At 36.9% G+C, this 20,607-nt stretch overlaps 1 protein-coding gene across 1 annotated transcript in view; it reads left to right on the forward strand.

Annotated features, from left to right (window-relative positions):
- Positions 1–20,607, forward strand: part of tenm4 (teneurin transmembrane protein 4) — a 232,444-nt gene that overhangs the window by 134,321 nt on the left and 77,516 nt on the right. Inside the window, exons 9-13 of the mRNA XM_084419906.1 lie at positions 666–880; positions 2,679–2,895; positions 8,935–9,036; positions 10,734–10,928; positions 14,857–15,057. Coding sequence (XP_084276032.1) covers positions 666–880; positions 2,679–2,895; positions 8,935–9,036; positions 10,734–10,928; positions 14,857–15,057 — 930 coding nt within the window. The remainder of the gene's footprint in view (positions 1–665; positions 881–2,678; positions 2,896–8,934; positions 9,037–10,733; positions 10,929–14,856; positions 15,058–20,607) is intronic.

A 20,607-nucleotide genomic window follows, 5' to 3' on the forward strand; every position in this document is an offset into this window, starting at 1 on the left:
GTTTTTTTTTTGACATTTTGATCAAATATTTTACTCTGTGTGTGTGTATATATATAAAATACACAGAGTATGAACATAAATACATTTATTATTAATTGTTAAGTGTTAAATACACTTGCTGTTTATTGAAGGTTTGAGGATGGATGAGAATTGACCAGTTTTTCATTTTAATTGCATGATTTTAATACAAATATTTGTATATACTTTATCTATCTATCTATCTATCTATCTATCTATCTATCTATCTATCTATCTATCTATCTATCTATCTATCTATCTATCTATCTATCTATCTATCTAGTGTATAGTATGTTTTATAAATTAAATACATTTATTATTATTGTATAAATACTATAAAAATGATACTAATACATACTACTACATAAGTAAAAACCATTTAAAAAATCCATTGCAAACTGCAAAATTTGTTTATATTAAACTTATAAAAACAGCAAATGTATATCTCCCACAAACACAAAATGTTGAGTTTTAGTACATGTATAGTGAAGTTTCAGCTTCATGGTCAATGGTCAGTGTGGCTCTTTTTTCCTGATGTGATGGAAAATCAGCAAGAGGGTCATTGACCCGGTACACTGACCCTCTCCTCGCACCATATGGTAGATATATGAGGCGTCGAGCTGACTGATAGATCTCATTTTCCACAGGTAAACTAGATGGCTTTTTCCCGGAGGACAGCTTCATAGACACGGGCGAGATAGACGTGGGCCGCAAAGTCGCTCAGCTGATCCCGCCTGGAATCTTCTGGAGGTCGCAGGTCTTCATCGACCACCCCATGTACCTCAAATTTAATGTGTCTCTTAGTAAAGATGCCTTGGTGGGGATCTACGGGAGAAGAGGTCTGCCTCCGTCGCACACACAGGTGGGTCAGAAAACTTCAGATGAATATTTAAACAATGTATATTATGCCTTTTTATTTAAATGTTTGGATATTTGTTTGTGTTTTTCCATTTTATTAATTAAAGTAGAAAGAGATATTAGGACAAGAGGTGAACAGGATCGAGAGACTTCAGTCCGGAATCAAAACCACTTGTCTTAAATGGAGTATGCATGCTAACCGCTAACCGCTAATTGTTGATGTTTTTTTTTTTGTGTGTTTAAAAAAAAAAGCTGAATTGTGTAGATTCTGTGGAACTAGATGTTCCATTCCATTCCATCTGCCACATCGAAACAACCAAACAACCTAACAAACGCTTATCCTGTTTCCGTTAAAATGTATCAGAGCTTTTTCAATTAAATCAAAAATGAATCATTCCAATTTTATTTGTTTGTCTCCCCCAACACACATTCATTTGTCAATAGGTTATAGAAGTAGCATATTCCCCCAAGATTTCGTTTCATTTTGTTGCATATCGTCTCAAAGACTCATCTCAAAGGCTTTGACACAAACTGACACTTAATTATAGTATCGAACACAGAGCATCTCTGCCTCTCGTTATTGATTTGGTTCATATATGTGCAGTGGTATTGTGTCACTGGAAATTACTCCAAGACCTTAGTCGTTGTTCTCCTTTTCAATTTTCTGCAAACAGATTTATTTTGTAAGACTGTTCATTTATAGCACATGTAGATACAGTAAGGAATAATGTGTTTGATGAGGAGAAAAATAAAGTCTTCAATTGTTATTGCAATTTATGGCTTAATGCTATGCTATGGCTACATTTCTTACTTGGCTTATGAACAACTGTCAAACAAGAATGCCAAGGTCATATGTCATACCAAAGAGAAAGAAATAGGAAACTATGTTCAAAAGTTTGGGTATAAATTAATGTTTTTATTCACAAATGATGCATTAAATTGATCAAAAGTGATAGTAAAGACATTTATAATGTTACAAAATTTCGATTTCAAATAAATGCTGTTCTTTTGAACTCTCTGTTCATCAGTGAATCAGGAAAAAAATTAATAATGGTTTCCACAAAAAAAATCTTAAGCATCACAACTGTTGTCAACATTGATGATAATAAGAAATGTTTCTTACGCAGAACATCAGCATATTAGAATGATTTCTGAAGGAACGTGTGACACAATTCAGCTTTGACATCACAGGAATACATTTAAACAGAAAACAGTTATTTTATTATATTAATATTCCATAATATTATTGTTTTACTGTATTTTTGTGGAATTTTCTTTCTAAAACATTAAAATCTTATCGAACCCAAACTTTGGAACAATAATGTAAAGAAAATGAAACCTCTTTTATTGTTTTTAATAAAAAAAAATATGATTATGTTATTTATAGTGTTATAATTAGTTCAAATAAAATAATACAAATGAGGATTATCATGAGATCATTACTGATTTTATTTTGTGCAATATTTTGTAATATTTACTTATAAACCTAAGCAATGATATTAAAATCAGCATAAATAAAAGGCAGTAGCCTACAACAAATATGATTCCTAAATGTTTTGTGACATGATTTAGAGGTAAACTGTACAGGTTTGAGGTGTGAGATTCAATACATAAATTTGCATAAATTGGTTCAGTGAGCAGCTGTCTCTTCACACCTAGCATTAGTCCTGTTCTCGCAGCCTCAACCTGCCCTTAGAGACCAGCTCCCGTTGGCTCCAACGTGTAGGACTTATCAGCTCCTGAAGGCTCATGTGTCAGTCCTAATGCTTGTTTGTGGTCTGTCTGTCTCTCCTTGTCTCCAGTTTGACTTTGTGGAGCTGTTGGATGGCCGTCGACTCCTGTCGCAAGGGTTTCCAGGTCTCGAGGGTCCGCCTTTTCCAGCCCAGCAGCGGAGCCTATTGCCACTCACTAGTCACGATACAGGCTTTATACAGTACATGGACTCGGGCATCTGGCACTTGGCTGTATACAATGATGGGAAGGAGACGGAGCAGGTGTCCTTTCTAACAACTGCAATCGGTTAGTACGATATTAAATGGCAACGACGCTATAACTTAAAACTTTGCTTTAAATATATACATTTAAATGTACAATTGGTAATTTCTTCTCATGTGAAATATGTAAAAGAATGTTTGGATGGATCTTCAGTGATAATAGCCATGTTTTCTGATGAACACAGAAGTCTGATTCACACATGTTTGGGCACGTGACACGTGACACAAGTAGTCCACTGGTAGTTTAGATTTTAAGTAGTAGTCCATTAGTAGTCCAGATTTCAAAAATGATTTCCTCGTAAACCTCATTCAGAAAGAAATCAGATACCCACACGACCCTTTTGTTTGTCAAAAAAACAGTAATTCATCTGTAGATTTTCTCTTGGGTCGATCTTGTAATCAGATGGCAGTAAAATCATCGACCTCATGTTCCTATTTCAGTCAGTTAATGTCCAAATATGGCCCAAGTCACCATGAAATGGATATATAAGGACAGGTGGTCAATTAGGTTACAGCCAAACAGCGTTCTAAATTCACGTAGACATTGCAAGCCAAAACGAAACCATAAATGACTTTGACCGACAATCTCCACCTTGAGATTATCCACCAAATAGGGTGTATGTCACCATGATATGGACAATATAAGGAAAGGTCGTCATTTAGATCGCGGCCAAAATTATTCTTGCTTAGACGCTTTGGTGCTTCTTCATTGACATGCCATTTTCCAAATTGAAACTACGGTCTCAATTCATGTAGTCAAGCCTAAACAATCTTAGAACTGATATGGCTTTGACAGACAATTTTAATTGCCAAAATTATCCAACATTTCCCCCCCAAACAAAATATGAATAAGGCGTTGCTAGAAATCCTCACCTGCACCGTGTTACTTGGCAGAGCCTACCATCACTGATATTCCCCTTTTTTGCATTGCTATCTCAGCCGGCCTAGACCTCTACAGAGTAATCAAGGTGGATTTGAATAAGAAAGATTGCGGAAATGAGCAGTGCTTCTCTATGCCTGCGTGTGTTCTTCACTGATGGCTCGTAAGACTCTTGTTAGTTTTTGAGTGCCTCCCAGCAAATCCCGCTTCCCAATTGCTGTCTATTTGCATAGAACACAGTGGCCTTGATTCAAAGCTTCTGATTGACGACCCTTCCGTTCCCCCATGCATATTATTGGTCATTATTTGATCACATTCACGTGCATTTTTTTTTTTTTTTGATGTGAAAGACTTTGCCATTCCATCCTTTGCCATGCTTGATGGAGGCGATTTTGATTTTGTCCTTTCCGTTCCGCATCCTGAAAGCGGCTTTGATTAGCATGAGTGCATCAGGAGGGAGGGCAGAGCTCGAGGCCGTCGTGAGGTTTCAGCTTTCGTAGAGGTGGCAGCTGGGAGCTGTTCTCACATGCTCTTTAATTAAACGCTCCTGGGCCATGGTCCATCTGCGACGGCAGGGAGGAGGGGTTTGCCAGCCTGTCGATCGATGCGAGTGTGTCTGCCACACATCCATTTCTGCAGTTCAAGCTCATCGGGGGAAAGACGGCACTGCGCCCTATCACCCCCAGCAAGGATGGAATACGATACCTTATATATACGAGACATGACATGGTGGTTTAGGGGTGGCGGAAGATGAGGAGAGAAAGAGCCAGTCTGTTTATCATGTGTTCGGTGCTCTTGAATTCAACCTCCATTGGGAGTTTGTTGGCCACCTGTGGTTCAGGGCCAAGACGGTGGGTGAAGAACAAGGAGATTGAGAGGGTGAGAAAGACTGAAAGAAAGCATGTCAGGTGGATGGCGACCCTCAGCGGGATTCAAACTGCACCCGGTTTTCAGTACAGAAACACTGAATAAGCCCTTAGTAAACACTGCCACTGAGGCTTTTTCAAAACATTACACTTTGTTTTGGCTTCCTGACCAATGGCACAGGCTCAACCAGTGGTGTGAGATTGGGGCGTGGCTCTCTGTTTGTCTTGACCAGTCGTGGCCGGGAAACAAAAGACATTAAAAAAAGACATTTTTGTTTTGACGGTTGGTGCACACTTCAGTAATATTATTCCTGTATGCATTTATGTGAATAATAGAAAAGAAATCGCAAAGAGATTTTTAATATTTCTATTTGTCTCTCATAGATTGCAGTGAGATTAATTATATTGCAAATGGAGACTCTTAAGTCTCCTGCATCTCAGACCCTGGTAATCACACATGACATATTTAGAGTTCCTGAAATTATCTTGTCATTGTTTCAAACTGTGCAATCAAAAGTCAGATTTCAAAATGAACATTTCTTATAACAGTCTTCCAAGGCGAATGTAATAATACTAGACAATCCACATTCATTTTATAGACTTGACATCTCAATGAAATCTCCTAGAGCTAGCCTAGAAGAGCAACCTCCGAGCAATACAGATTTCCTCCGAGTACACATATGCCGTGGTCCATAAGGGACCTAAAGTTGAATATCTCTATTGTTCTTGCTCTTTCTCTCTCTGTGAATCTCTATTTTTGTTTCCTTTTTTTTTTTTTTTGCCTCTCACCATAATTCTCATGACTCCTCATTACGGAGCTATGGTATCCGTCCCATGCGCGCCACAGTCTCATTTGTCCCCGCCATGTGGTCTTCTGTTGTCAGAGTTATCAAGGATGCGTCTCTTGCTGTGGCAATCACGTCTATTCCTGATTGCTCTGGTCCCTCTGCCTTCAGAGTAGCCGACAGGCCTTCAACAACAATTCTAATATTAGATATTTATCACAGATTGAAGCCAAGGACAACAGTAAGCAAGAGCAAATGTCAGATCAGTTCAAGAGACTAAAGGTGATGTGTGTAATCATTACTATTGCTTATACTTGGAGTTAAACCGCAGTTTCACTCCAAAGCGAATGTTTGTTGAGAAAATCCAGTGGCAAAAATGATTTAATTTGAATCAGTTGATGTTAATTCATCTGTTCAGACCAACACAAATGTTTGCATGCCATCAATGGGACCGTTTTAGCTCTAAATTTCTAAGTTCTGTTGCACTGGAAAGAAAAATGGGCAACCAGTAAGAGTTGCGTTTAGGTCACATGGCCAGAACAACTGCTGTTACATAAAACATGTAAACACTGTTTGGCTTCTTTCTTCTCTGTGACAAGCTGGTGTCAGAAATGGAAAATTGCGCAGCAACACCTACAGTACTTTCAGCGAGTGATCGCATTTTTATGATGAACACTTACCTGGGTGTAAACAGGTCTTAATCATTGTTTGGGCGGATGATAAAAGGGCAGACAAACCTAATAGACTTACATTTGAAAAACCCGAGCCATATGTTGAGAACAGTATATCATAAAGACTTGAAGCTGGAGGCTTTTGATTTGAAACAAGCAGTCACCCAGTGCCACTAATAGCGTGGAAATTATACACTTCTCTTTATGGCTCGTATAGGAAATATAACTATAACGTGTATATATAAATACTCTTGTGTTCTCTGTGTGTGACATTGATAAAAGTCTTTAAAGCATGAAGAAATATGGACACTTTTTCAAATTCATGGCTGGACACAGACTTAAAGATGGAATTATATGTGACAGTTTTGAAGGGAAGTGCAGGGTCTGGACTGCAGGTACTGAACTCAGATCAGCCGTAGTGTCAAAAATGCTTTACATGAGAGTGACAGTCACAGCGAGAGATAGATTGTAGAGACTTTCTTGACAGATATGAAGAGAAAAAGCCATCTCGTGTATAATTGTATCTGTTGAGGTAAATACAAATGGCGAAGACTTCATTATTTTTAGGGTACTATACACATATACACTCCCGTCTATAGCCACCACAGGCTTTTGAGAGACCTGTATGTGCCCTAGGCTTAGAAATGGAGGCTGGAAGCCATCAAACATAGGGCTTGATAGGCCCGGGTGTACCAGGGGATGGCAAATCTGCCAGCCTTTTCCTCTCACATCAGGAGACTTGTGCCTTTAAAATTCGGTCAAAAACATTCTCTGCGGCACAGTGTAGTTACCGCCCTCTCTCCTTCTTTTCTCCCCCCTTCCCTCCGTTCAGCTTCCCGTCTGCTGCATCCTCTGCGATGATTGACTCTCTTGAGGAAGGGGAAGGCTGTGTCCGGGCTCACATTTCCAGCCCTTTGTCCGGCACAAAAGCATCTTTGTCGAGAGAGCTCAACCACAGGCGCACCAGAGACTCGCGGGGATCCTTAGAGAGGGAATATTTTCCACTGCTATTTCATGTTTAATTCAGGTTGCGTCTGATTTTAGCTGTACAAAATTGTGTGTGGATTTGCTTCAGTACAAAAACGGAAGTTTATCACGTCACGTGTGCCGTCATTTAAGTTCACAATGGGCAAATTTGTCCCCACCGCTTTATGGAGTGATATATCTAATACAGAGGAAATTGTTCCAATTCTCAAAAATTCTCTCTTTTTTTTTCATGTGTGTTATAACAAGTGACGATCTAGCACAAATTTGTTTGTTTTAATGCTTTTCTGTCCCTCCGTTGCAGTTGTTATCAGTCGCAGAAAGTGATTCATGCTTAGCATTTGGTGGTTGATCCATGTGTTTATCCACTAAGCTACAGAATCCCGGGACAGACAGCGGCAGATGTAGCAATGAGGTTATCAAATAAAAAGTCCACTTAAGGACTTTAATCGGTCATCAAGAATGATCGCAAATTACTCTGTAAAGAGTTTTATGTTGAAAAAATAACTTGCTATCAAAAGTGTTACATTATTTATTTTTTATTTACTAATGTCATTGTTTGCATGCCAGTTTAGACTTGGAGTACTTACTCTATTACAGACCTGATCTGTGTATCCATTTATTATGTAGACCCTTTATGCACATTTATGGGCAAACTAATTAATATTCATGAGTTTTAAATCTGTGATGCCTTGATCACTTAAGACAGTTATCTAAATGCTTCTAGACTGCTGTAAGTGTGAACAGACGATGTCTACCAAGAATCAAGCGCCACTTCTTCACACCAGGAGTCTGTCTAATATATCCGCCATCTGTAATAAACCCCTTTTATATATACTCCTGCTTAAGTCAGAAATCTTGTAATTGACATGTCGACATTCCTCGCATTTAAATTAGCACGCTTCACTGAAGGAGTGTGTTAGATGGAATTTCCATTAGCCGTGTCACTGGATGTGTCATGCACTCATGTTGGTTTTTGCAATGGTCAATGTTATTGCCGTGTCACAAAAGCGGCAACAGTAATTACAGAGAGTTCCTCATTAGGCTGAAGTAAATTCATCAAGTGGTTCCAATTGAGTTCCACTTCACCTTAGACCTGCTGGCTAACAGAAAATGTCACACTTTGTTTACTCATATTTATGGAAAAAGTAATGCTTTTTTTATACCTGTACTTGATTTGAATTTTTTTTTTTTTTTTTTGAAAACGATCACTTTTCGTTTATTGGCTACCATACATACATTTTGTAAAACAAATTCTGTTATAATATTAGTCGAGCTTAAAGGTGATTTTTGTGTCACTATTTTTGCATTATTAAAATTTGCAAACATTTTGACATTTCCCTGAACACACCCCTCTCTGCCATTGGTCAGGCAAATAATAACTCTGCTTTAAACTCACCTCATTGGTTGAACCAATATAATATTTCTATGTTGGACTGATCGGGATGATCAAACAAAATGTGATTTGAAAGCGTTTACTCTCGTATTTTAGCATATGAAAAAAAAAAAAAATCACCTCCAAAAGACCTCTGTTATTATTCTAAAATCTAAATAAGTAACAACACTTTAATATCAGTTCCGTCTTTGAGCTGTTTTTCATGCTTAGTTTCATGCTTTGGCCTGGGAATAGAGTTTTGAGTTCTGAAAGTTACAGTATGTTTTCATAGTGAACTCATATTTTGAAAAATCACGGAAAATTTGATCCCCCCCCCCCGCCCATATGACCCCTTTAAAATTGAAACGGAACGTAGAGTACAACAGGAAATTAAGCTTTTTGCACCACATTCTGTAGGGAAAGAGAATAAACTGAATCCAGCAGGTGAAGCACTGATGAATGTGTGCGTCATTCTGACAAACATTGATGACATTCTCTTGCAGACTCTATCGATGACTGTCCTAGTAACTGTTTTGGGAATGGAGACTGTGTGGCTGGAAACTGCCACTGTTTTCCTGGCTTTAGAGGACCCGACTGCAGCAGAGGTGAGATTTCTGTTTGCCTACTCCTCCATTAGCCTACTTTTCTCTGTTTATTACTTTTGGTCTTTCATCCCTGCAATCATTTCTGCTTCACTTTCTCTGTCACACACGCATTTTCTGTTTCTTACTAATATAATCATGGTCGCCATGTTTTTCAACTATGTATAAGTACAGTACAGTATGTATGCTGTCAAGCGATTAAAATTTGTAATCTAATTATTTACACAATGTGGCGATTAATTAATCGAATTAATCGCATTAATCGCACATCAAATTTGGCTGTGAAATTACCCCCAAACGATAATTTATGGTCATTGTTGTGTTAAATCAGAAAAGCATCAAATAGACATTGCAAAAAGTAGCTTCAGAATTTGTTTTATATATATATTCTGTTTAATTCAACAAAGAATTTATTATAAACTTTTAGGCCTTAACGGACAGGGTGGGTAAATGATGACAGAATTTATATTTTGGGGTAAATTATTCCTTTAATGGTTTTTTTATTAATATGGAGAAATTAAATAGTTTTGTTGTAATTAACTGATACTCTAAATAAGAAAATAAAACTGCCAGTAGGTGGCGGTAAATGTCTAAATGAGTAAGTCATTGAATCATTGGTTTGCCCGATTGATTCGCTCAAAACGTGCATTCATTTAGAAATGAAACACCGTTGTGTGTTGCTCTGAGATTATAAAATCAATGCCTCATGTTCGTCATCAATCAACGGTATACAATGTAAGATGACCTACGTAGGTCTGCGTTAAACGGGTTGATAACTGTAACACGTAATTTTTTTTTTCATAAATAATTAATTAAATGAACGCGGTAAATTGAATTAAAAGTGCTTCATATGCAAAGACATTAAGATACTATATATACAGTGCAATGCATAAGTGAATACACCCATGCTAAAGTTGACTAAAAAGAGGAATAAAAAATCATATTTTGGAAATTGAACTTAATGCCTTAATTTAAAAAATTAGGAAAAATCCAACCTTTAAGGACACCAATTTTCTTTGTGAATGAATAATGTATCGTAAATAAATAAATGTTCTTCCTTAAAATACATGGTGCATAAGTGAGTACACCCCTATGTTAAATTCCCATAGAGGCAGGCAGATTTTTATTTTTAAGTATTTAAAAAAAAAAAAAATTAGGATACTATGCATCCTGATAAAGTTCCCTTGGCCTTTGGAATTAAAATAGCCCCACATCATCACATAGCCTTCACCATACCTAGAGATTGGCATGGGGTACTTTACATAAGATCATCTCTCAATGCAAATCAAACTAGCTATTAGGCTAACTGAAATAAAACCATGCCAATCTCTAGGTATGGTGAAGGCTATGTGATGATGTGGGGCTATTTTAATTCCAAAGGCCAAGGGAACTTTATCAGGATGAATTGGTTCTCTTGTGCCCCGTCACTTCAACATTGATTTTTCATACTTGAATTCTGTTCTCTCACTGCTGTTTGCATGTTTCTTGTGTATTCTAGTCTCTGATCATTCGCTATTCAGAAATCCCTTGTTCATACATAAAACTTCTGGATCGATGTGGTTTCATATACTTTTACTACTGTAGCTTTTGCTGCAGTGCTCATATTGATTTTCACACAGACAAGAGTTGAGTCCAGCAGGCCAGCCCAAGCTACATTTGGCAGCTCTGTGACATGTTGTGTATGTGTGTATTCTTTCCAGCGTCCTGTCCGGTGCTTTGCAGTGGGAACGGTCAGTACCTCAAAGGCCGCTGCATGTGTCACAGCGGTTGGAAAGGATCCGAATGTGATGTTCCTACTAACCAGTGCATCGACATAACCTGCAGCGGACATGGCACATGCATTGTGGGAACTTGCATCTGTAATCCAGGCTACAAAGGGGAGAACTGCGAAGAAGGTACCAGAGTATATGAAAAATCTTTTTTATAGTATTCTCACAAAATTTAGAGGAAAAAAAACGCCCAGCCAATATACACTACTGGTCACAAAAGAAGTTTGTATTTTTAATAACAAAAAATAATAAAAAAAGTCCAATCTTCAGTGTCACATGATCCTTCAGAAATCATAGTAATATTCTGATTTGATGCTCAAGAAACATTTCTTATTATCAATGTTGAAAACAGTTTTTGCTGCTGGATATTGATAGACAACCATTTTAAAGTTTGGGTTAAGTAAGGTTTAAAAAAGTTTTTTTTTTTTTTTTTTAAATCAGTAAGGATGCATTCAATTTTATCAAAAGTGACAAAGGCATAATGTTACAAAAGGTTTCTATTTCAAATAAATGCTGTTCTTTTGAACTTTCTATTCATCAAATAATCAGAAAAAAAAAAAAATCACCGTTGCCACAAAAATATTAAGCAGCACAACTGTTTTCAATATTGATAGTAATAGTAAATGTTTCTTGGGCAGCAAATCAGCATATTAGAATGATTTCTGAAAGATCATGTGACACTGAAGACTGGAGTAATGATGCTGAAAATTCAGCTTTGATCACAGGGATAAATTACATTTTAAATGCGTTACAGTAGAAAACTTCCAAGCTTGTGTCGGGTAGTGTATGTGTAATATCACCAGCCTCGCACCATTATACAATCTGCAATACATTATGAGCTATTTTAGTGTTGCCGTTGCCCCTCTTTTTTTATACACCCAATTTTTATGCACCAAATCACACAGAAATGGAGAAAGAGGCCCGTCTTGGCCTTTTTTAGTATGCATAAGTACCCTTCTGAATATTTAAGATGGGCGTACATGACCTTCGAGTTTTCGAGCAGGCCCATAAGTATCCGACTCATCTCGTTTCGCCTAGGAATTCTCCTCGCTCCTTCACATGCATTATGGATACGTCTGAGGGTCCAAAGCAATCCATTAAGAGAAGAACAATTCATTTGGGTCAAGATCCAATAAGTCAAATTTGCACTGAGAAGCCTGAACGGAGACTACAGCAGCCCGACGACAGGGGCGACCGAGCTGTGAAGAGATAAGATTAAAGTAGCCATTGTGTTTGGCAGTTTTTGAAGGCTCTCATTTGAAGATGAAAAATGATGTGTGCGATTTTGACAAATGGTATGTTCTGACTCTTCTGACCCCCGGCAATTCTATTTCGGGTCTCACCGTTGGCCGTTGAGGAAGAGAATGCCGACGCTGGCCCTTTAACGGTTCTACCTTTCTTCGCCGCGACCTTCAGGCGGTGATGATTAATTGCCAGGAGAGAGGCTCTTGTCATTTAGCCTATGATCTCTGTGCCTTGTGCCCAAACCATCTGCTAAGAGACCCGAACTCCTGCTCATCTATAGGAACGGCCTCTCCACCCGTTTGTGTCATGGTAAAGGGAGTCGGCAATGTAGCGACCCCATCCCTCCTTTCCCATCATGTCCCAGCTGGCCTCATGTTAGCCATCTGTGAGGGCACGTTCTGGTTTCACACCTTCATTTCCACATAGTTATACAGTACCGTACAAAAGTTGTGGAGGCGGAAAGATTTGTTTCCCGATGAAATTAATACAAAACTGTCAGTAAAGACTTTTACAAAAGTCTATTTTAAATAAATGATGTTCTTTTTAACTTTTTATTCATCAAGGAATCAAAAAAATAAATAATAATAATTATTTCCACAAAAATATTAAGCCAGAAATGTTTCTTGAGCAGCAAATCAGCATTTAGATTGAGGATAATGTGACACTGAAGACTGGAGTAATGATGCTGAAAATTCAGCTTTGCATTACAGGAATAAATTACATTTTAAAATATATTAAAAATAATATATTTATCTATATAATATCACAATATTACTGTTTCTACTTATTTTATTTTTTTTAAATAGTTCATGATTTGTAATTTGAATAGGCCAGTAGGACAAATTAATTGTAATGACAATAAGAATTGTAATTTAAAGAAATATCAAATAAATGCATTTAAAAAAAATTGTCCACAATTGGTTATTAAATAACCAGTAGTTCATTCATTCTTTTCTAGTCTTCTAGCAATCTATCATTTGTTTGTTTGTTCGTTTTAGCCTTTCAAAGATCATTCGTTCTAGTAATCTGTTGTTTATTTGTTTTAGCATTCTATCGTTCGTTTGTTTTAACATTCTATTTTTCATTCTATCATGCTATTGTTTGTTTGTTCTAGCATTCTATCATCTGTTTGTTAAAATTCTATTGTTCATTCAAGCATGCTATTGTTTGATAAAACATTCCATTGTTCATTCTAGCAATCTGTTGTTTATTTGTTTTAGCATTCCACCCTTCGTTTGTTTTAACATTCTATTTTTCGCTCTATCATGCTATTGTTTGTTTGTTTTAGCATTCTGTTGTTTGTTCTAGCATTCTGTCATTTGTTTGTTAACATTCTATTGTTCATTCAAGCATTCTATTGTTTGTTTTAGCATTCTGTTGTTTGTTCTAGCATTATATCGTTTGTTTGTTAACATTCTATTGTTCATTCAAGCATTCTATTGTTTATTTGTTTTAGCATTCTATCCTTTGTTTGTTTTAATATTCTATTTTTCATTCTATCATGCTATTGGTTGTTTGTTCTAGCATTCTATCGTTTGTTGATTAACATTCTATTGTTCATTCTAGCATTCTATTGTTTGTTTGTTTTAGCATTCTGTTCTAGCATTCTATCGTTTGTTTGTTAACATTCTATTGTTCATTCAAGGATTCTATAGTTTGTTTTAGCATTCTGTTGTTTGGTTTTAGCATTGTATTGTTTGTTCTAACATTCTATTGTTTGGTTTGTTTTAGCATTGTATGGTTTGTTTGTTTGTATGTATTCATTCGTTTTAGCATACTATCGTTCTATCTATCATAAAAAAGTTTGAACTAGTTTTCTAGTTAAGAATGACATATACATTCTTCTGAATTTGAAGTAATTTCATTTTTTACATTGTTACATTTAAATTCAAATTGCATTCTATTTGCTATACCTTATGTCAAATTCAGGAATGGAATTAGAATTTTAAAGGCATTCTCAGTTCTAAACAGTGTGCAACCCTGCTGCCTACATTTTTTCCCTTTGAACATCCGTTTTCACGTATGTCATTCATATTTGTCAAATGGGTTGCAAAAACTGCAAAAGTTTTTACTTTATTTTAAGAACATCCGTCGTGAGAATGTTTGTTGGGCGTAACTGATCCCAGTTCATTCTTCAACAAGGGTTAGAAATGAATTAAGAGTAACATGGGTACAGGAAGCTGAGTTTGTTGCCCATGGGCCATTGTAGGTGTCCTTGTTTGCATTCTGTCACGCTTGGTTTTGGGTTCACAGTAAGTGGGGGGGACCACATCCAGCATCGCTTTTCAATTTAGCAGAACATGCTCCGACCGCGCCAGTCTTTTCCCTTCCCGGCGCTGGGAGGAAATCTCATTACCACCAGCTAGAGAAGTCAGAGAGAGAGAGAGCAACACTCTTCCCACCTGCCAGTTTACTGCACGACATCGAATGCTGCCATTTAATTTGACCGTTTGTAAATCCTGTTGCTCTCAGGGTTTTTAGAAGTGTCAGGCCTCCTCAGACGCGGCTGGCCATGCGGCGCGCTCTCTGCTACAAGAGCTAAACCTCTAGAGTCCTTCTTTTTTGGTCTATAGGATGGATGACTAAGGCCTGAGTCACACAACGAAAGGAAGATGAACAGAAGGGGACACTGAGCTATGACAGTTTGATGTGAATGCATGCATGTTTGATATAGTGTGCTTGTCTTTGATGATGAGTTTGGTCTGATGGGAAATGGCTCTTCTGATGTATTTTTACTTTTGATTTCTGCTTTGAATTAGCCATGTGGAAAATGAGTTACTGAATACCTGTGCTGTGTGTTTTTGTGCAGTGGACTGCCTGGACCCGACCTGCTCAGGGAGAGGTGTCTGTGTACGTGGAGAGTGCCACTGTTTTGTAGGTTGGGGAGGTCCTGGATGCGAAAGTCCACGTGCTTCATGTATGGAGCAGTGCTCGGGACACGGGACCTTCTTGGCTGACACCAACACTTGTAACTGTGACCCCAACTGGACCGGTCACGACTGCTCCACAGGTCAGTGCAGTGGCCGAATGACGAAATGCCCTATGCTGTTATGTTCACTTCCCTATTTCAGCCTTGTTACTTTGTATTTATCTATTTATTTATTTAGCTTATTATTGTTTTAACTAAATGAACAGAAGGAAGAACTATTTAGTTATTCTCATTTGTGTGCACCAATCAGTGTTGTTTTGATATTTTTCATATACTATGATAGTATTTATTAATTTAGTTTTAGTTTTTTCAACTGTTTATTTTTCTATTTTATTTTATTTTTATTTGTTATTTTATTTTATTTAACCATGTGTGCATGGTTGCCAGATTGAAAGTAGTAAACAATTGCCAGATTGAAGTAAAACACGGACAGAAAATGTGTTCTTTTAACACAAAAGCTCTGATTGGGGGATTTAAACTCTTGAGATCTGGCAACCGCAAGCATGAACGCGATAGATAGATAGATAGATAGATAGATAGATAGATAGATAGATAGATAGATAGATAGATAGATAGATAGATGTAGTATGTATATATATGTGTATATATGTAGTATGTATATATATATATATATATGTATGTGTATATATATATATATATATATATATATATATATATATATATATATATATATATATATATATATATATATATGTATATATATAATATATGTATATATGTATATGTATGTATATATATATATATATATATATATATATATATATATATATATATATTCTTCTTGGCATTCTATGATTTAATAAACTTAAATAATTTAAGTATCGCAAACAAATACCTGCCTGATCTGATCATATCAATTGTGTGTGTCTGTATGGAGGACAGTGTTAGCGTCACACTAATCTGAAGGGCAAATCGTACACCTGTGTTTGTGAATTTATCTCTTTGTGAGCAGTTCATCTCATATTTCTGCGTGCCTGTGCACAAAGTGATTTCTGTTAAAATTTCCTAAACCCTCTAAATGAAACTTGATGCAGCTTATCGTTGCTAATCTTCACGCCACCTGTTGCCATGACAGCGGTGGCTACAGGTGTCAGGGTGTAATTTCATGCTTCACATAATTTACCTCACTGTTCTCGGCTCGTGTGATTTGAGAAAATTCAGAGAAAACAATATATGCTAAGTGCTTCTTCAAACGCTCAGTCTATTGGCCATTATAGAACGTTTAAATTAGAAACACTTCAAAGACATTTTTTCCTTCTGAATTAAGCAGCCATTTTTGAAACTCGGTTGATAAAGTTAGCACTGTTTCATTTCCTTTCTTTGATCCCATCAAGAATAGGCAGTTTGGTCAAATTCTCCATGGTTTCAAAACACTTAAGTCTCCTCTTCTCGACCCCTCTCCCGGTCATGCCTGACCACCTTTTCACAGAGATTTTTCCACATTTGAGCTGTTTCAGTCACGCTAGTTAGACCTCCATCAGGAGGCGGGGGTGAAACAGCAGCGTCTGATACAGCTAAAGCAGTGTAGCACCTCATGGAGGTTCTCACAGTGACCTGTGGAAAGTGTGCTTTGATTTCCCCTCAAGCTGGTACACTGATGTCTTCTTACATCACACTGGACAGGAGTCTCACACCTGTGGTTTTGGTTTAGTTAAGGTGAAACACAATCTTTAAAATCATGACTGGAGTACATTTCGAATGCAGGAGAAGCACCTAAACTTTTAACTAACTGAAGTAATAATACACATGTGCGTTTTATATTATCAGCAAACAACCTGTATCGGTCGATAAATGCAATTATTTTGCTGATTGTTTCAAAATAGCCGATGATCAGGGCTGATTATATTCTGTCAATCAGGGAGCACTGTAACTCATACTGTGTGTAAATAAAATGTCTCTTGTGTTGAATTTAAGGCTGTTAACATGACAATAATGCATTAACTGTTAAAAAAAAAACATAGTGACACTAAAGCAGGCTCTATTTGATCCTTTGAGTCACCTGAAGTTCGAGTCAGGGTTGCCAGGTGTGCGGTTTTTCCCCCATCAAACATTATTTGTATCCAATAATCACAAATGATGTCCTTTTATCACCAAAATGGCGTTTTGTTCTTCAAAACTTTAAATGTGTTGTGACTGATTGCTGTAGCTCCTCAGTCAGCTAAATGGGAGTGGAGTCTGTTCTTCCACTTTAGTTATAGCATGAAGTTATAGCATGAAAAAACATTCATGAACTAGGTATGTTGAAAGATACAGTACAACTTGCTGAAGAGTATCACGTCTCATGTAATCGCTCAATCTGTGTTTCAACTGCGGAAAAACGCAGATAAATCAGCTTGTGAACAATATCGCTTAACGTTGCATTTACATCTGAAAAATGTATGTTCACAGTTTGATATAGAGTTGGCTATAAAACACTTATTACTGTTAATTATATATGTATGTTTTAAATAAATGGAAATAAAATGGAAATGCAACTGAGCTGTATACAAACATTTTTATTTATTTATTTGAGTGCAGTTATTATATCTGACAATAAATAGCAGTTGAATATAATAGTTTATAGTAAAATATAATAGCTCTAATATTATAGTTTTGTTATGTACCAAAGGAGAGGGTTGCCTGTATAGTTTACAGCATTAGTTGGGTGATATTTTTTAATGGCGCTATACACTCACCTAAAGGATTATTAGGAACACCATACTAATACTGTGTTTGACCCCCTTTCGCCTTCAGAACTGCCTTAATTCTACGTGGCATTGATTCAACAAGGTGCTGAAAGCATTCTTTAGAAATGTTGGCCCATATTGATAGGATAGCATCTTGCAGTTTATGGAGATTTGTGGGATGCACATCCAGGGCACGAAGCTCCCGTTCCACCACATCCCAAAGATGCTCTATTGGGTTGAGATCTGGTGACTGTGGGGGCCATTTTAGTACAGTGAACTCATTGTCATGTTCAAGAAACCAATTTGAAATGATTCGAGCTTTGTGACATGGTGCATTATCAGACCAGGCAACATTTTTCCAGTCTTCAACTGTCCAATTTTGGTGAGCTCGTACAAATTGTAGCCTCTTTTTCCTATTTGTAGTGGAGATGAGTGGTACCCGGTGGGGTCTTCTGCTGTTGTAGCCCATCCGCCTCAAGGTTGTGCGTGTTGTGGCTTCACAAATGCTTTGCTGCATACCTCGGTTGTAACGAGTGGTTATTTCAGTCAAAGTTGCTCTTCTATCAGCTTGAATCAGTCGGCCCATTCTCCTCTGACCTCTAGCATCAACAAGGCATTTTCGCCCACAGGACTGCCGCATACTGGATGTTTTTCCCTTTTCACACCATTCTTTGTAAACCCTAGAAATGGTTGTGCGTGAAAATCCCAGTAACTGAGCAGATTGTGAAATACTCAGACCAGCCCGTCTGGCACCAACAACCATGCCACGCTCAAAATTGCTTAAATCACCTTTCTTTCCCATTCTGACATTCAGTTTGGAGTTCAGGAGATTGTCTTGACCAGGACCACACCCCTAAATGCATTGAAGCAACTGCCATGTGATTGGTTGATTAGATAATTGCATTAATGAGAAATTGAACAGGTGTTCCTAATAATCCTTTAGGTGAGTGTATATATATGTGGTAAGTGAAGGTAAAGCAGTCCTAAAATGCTGTTTAAAAAGCATCCCAGAATGCACCTCAAATAATGTAATTTTGAACAAAATAACATGGTATGATAACATGTAAGACAAACTGACTAATTAATGAATGAACAAATGTTGCACAAATCAAAACATCTTACATGTTATCATCTTCAAAATGCCCAAATGCCCTCGAAAAAGGGACATTTATTATTGATATCACTCAAAGTGTTTAAAAGCAGTGATGCAATATTGTTATTTTGGTCACTGCTATTGCAAACACCACAAGGCTTTGCGAGATCAGAGAATTACGGGAATTTTTGAAACATAACTATCTGTGAATATGAATTTCACTTTAATGCCAAGCAGACAGACTGACCTATTATGTAATCCGAGGGATTTGCTGGAAATAGCCATTTAAAGCCTGGCTTCTCAAGCGAAAGATCCAGCATGACTAAATTATTAAGAAACTTGTACTCTCCTGTGCCGGCCTGTGCAAATTGTGAGTTTTGGTATATTATTTAATTGAATTTTTTTTTTTTATATAAATTAAAAAATAAAATGTAATTAATTTAAACATTTTCAATTAAATTAAATAAAAAGTAAAGTTCCGGTATATTTATCCCCTTGGCAAACATCTGTGAAACCATTAGCGGCAAAGTGTTTTGTTTGCTGCACATTTGATTACATTAATTAATGTATGGTTATATGGTAATGGTTATAACATAAATGTTGGGGATGAAATAAATGTTATGCCACAAAACTAAACGAAGATACGGCCACTCCTAAAATCTGAAAATCACTTCCTCCCTCTCTGTCACTCCTGCTTTTTTCCTCTTATTTTTTTGTGTCTGTTCTTTTGGTCACTTCTGGTAATTGAAAAAGAAAGCTTTCAGCTCTAGTATGTTTGCAGGCTGGCAGCTCCAACACATTCTGAAATGAGCTGTTGCAAACAATCAAGATCTGCATCAATTAGTTCTCCTCCTCCATTAAAGGACGCAAGCAGGAGTTACCCAATTATTGTACAACGTTCAGAGCGTCTTTGCCCTGCAGTGAAGCATTGTGGGAACGATTCACAGATGGTATCATCCTGCCACTTGGCTGCTGTGTTACCTTAACGAGAATCGCTTTGAGGAACACCTTTATGAGAAAACGATATTTGCATTATCATGCGAGATGTTTTTGCGAGAGGCAAAATACTAGGCGAATTGAAAGAGGGACACTAAAAGAGAGTAAGAACGAGAGAAAATGAGCAACTGTGTCTCCTTGACAACTTTAAGCAATGAAATGCCATTAGGATGCCTCTAATTGAAATGTCGCATGTGAAATTAAGGGCATTTACATAATTTAACAAAGGCCCAGTGTTGTAATTAGCATGAGGGAAGGATTTTTTTTTTTTTTTTTTTTTTGCCTTCAAGCTTTTAAATCTGGTAATGCTAATGCTAAAAGACTAACTTAACTTTTTTTTATTTGTAATAATGACATAATGCAGAGTTACATTAGCATAATTGACTCATTATTGGCCTATAAGCGACCTTCTTTCTGGCTCCCTTCTGCATAGATTTGGATAATTAGACAATATTACATAACCACTGTTCTACACTTTGAAGAGGGCTCTCATTTGCATAGCATGAAAATATTTGTTCTTTTTTTTATTTTTTATAATAATTTATCTGTTTATTGTATCCACCTTTTAAAATCGTGTGTGGTAAATCCTACATTTTGGGGACAAATTGCCCCTGCAAAGATGGCAATACCTGAAGCTAGTCCATTTTATATTGATCTGTGGTATGAAGATTTTTTTGAAGTACAAAAAATCCATGTAATTTTTCAGTTCTAATGAGATCATGAATTTTTTTATATATTGTTTCAAATAGTTTTAGATGAAGTATAGCTGGGCATGTCAAAAGTATTCCATGTTAACTACCCCTTCACTTGATGTTTTGTGCTTTATACCACAACTTTTTCATTATGTCAAGATTT

The sequence above is a fragment of the Rutilus rutilus genome (assembly GCF_951802725.1).
Source record: "Rutilus rutilus genome assembly, chromosome: 9".
NCBI lineage: Eukaryota > Metazoa > Chordata > Actinopteri > Cypriniformes > Leuciscidae > Rutilus > Rutilus rutilus.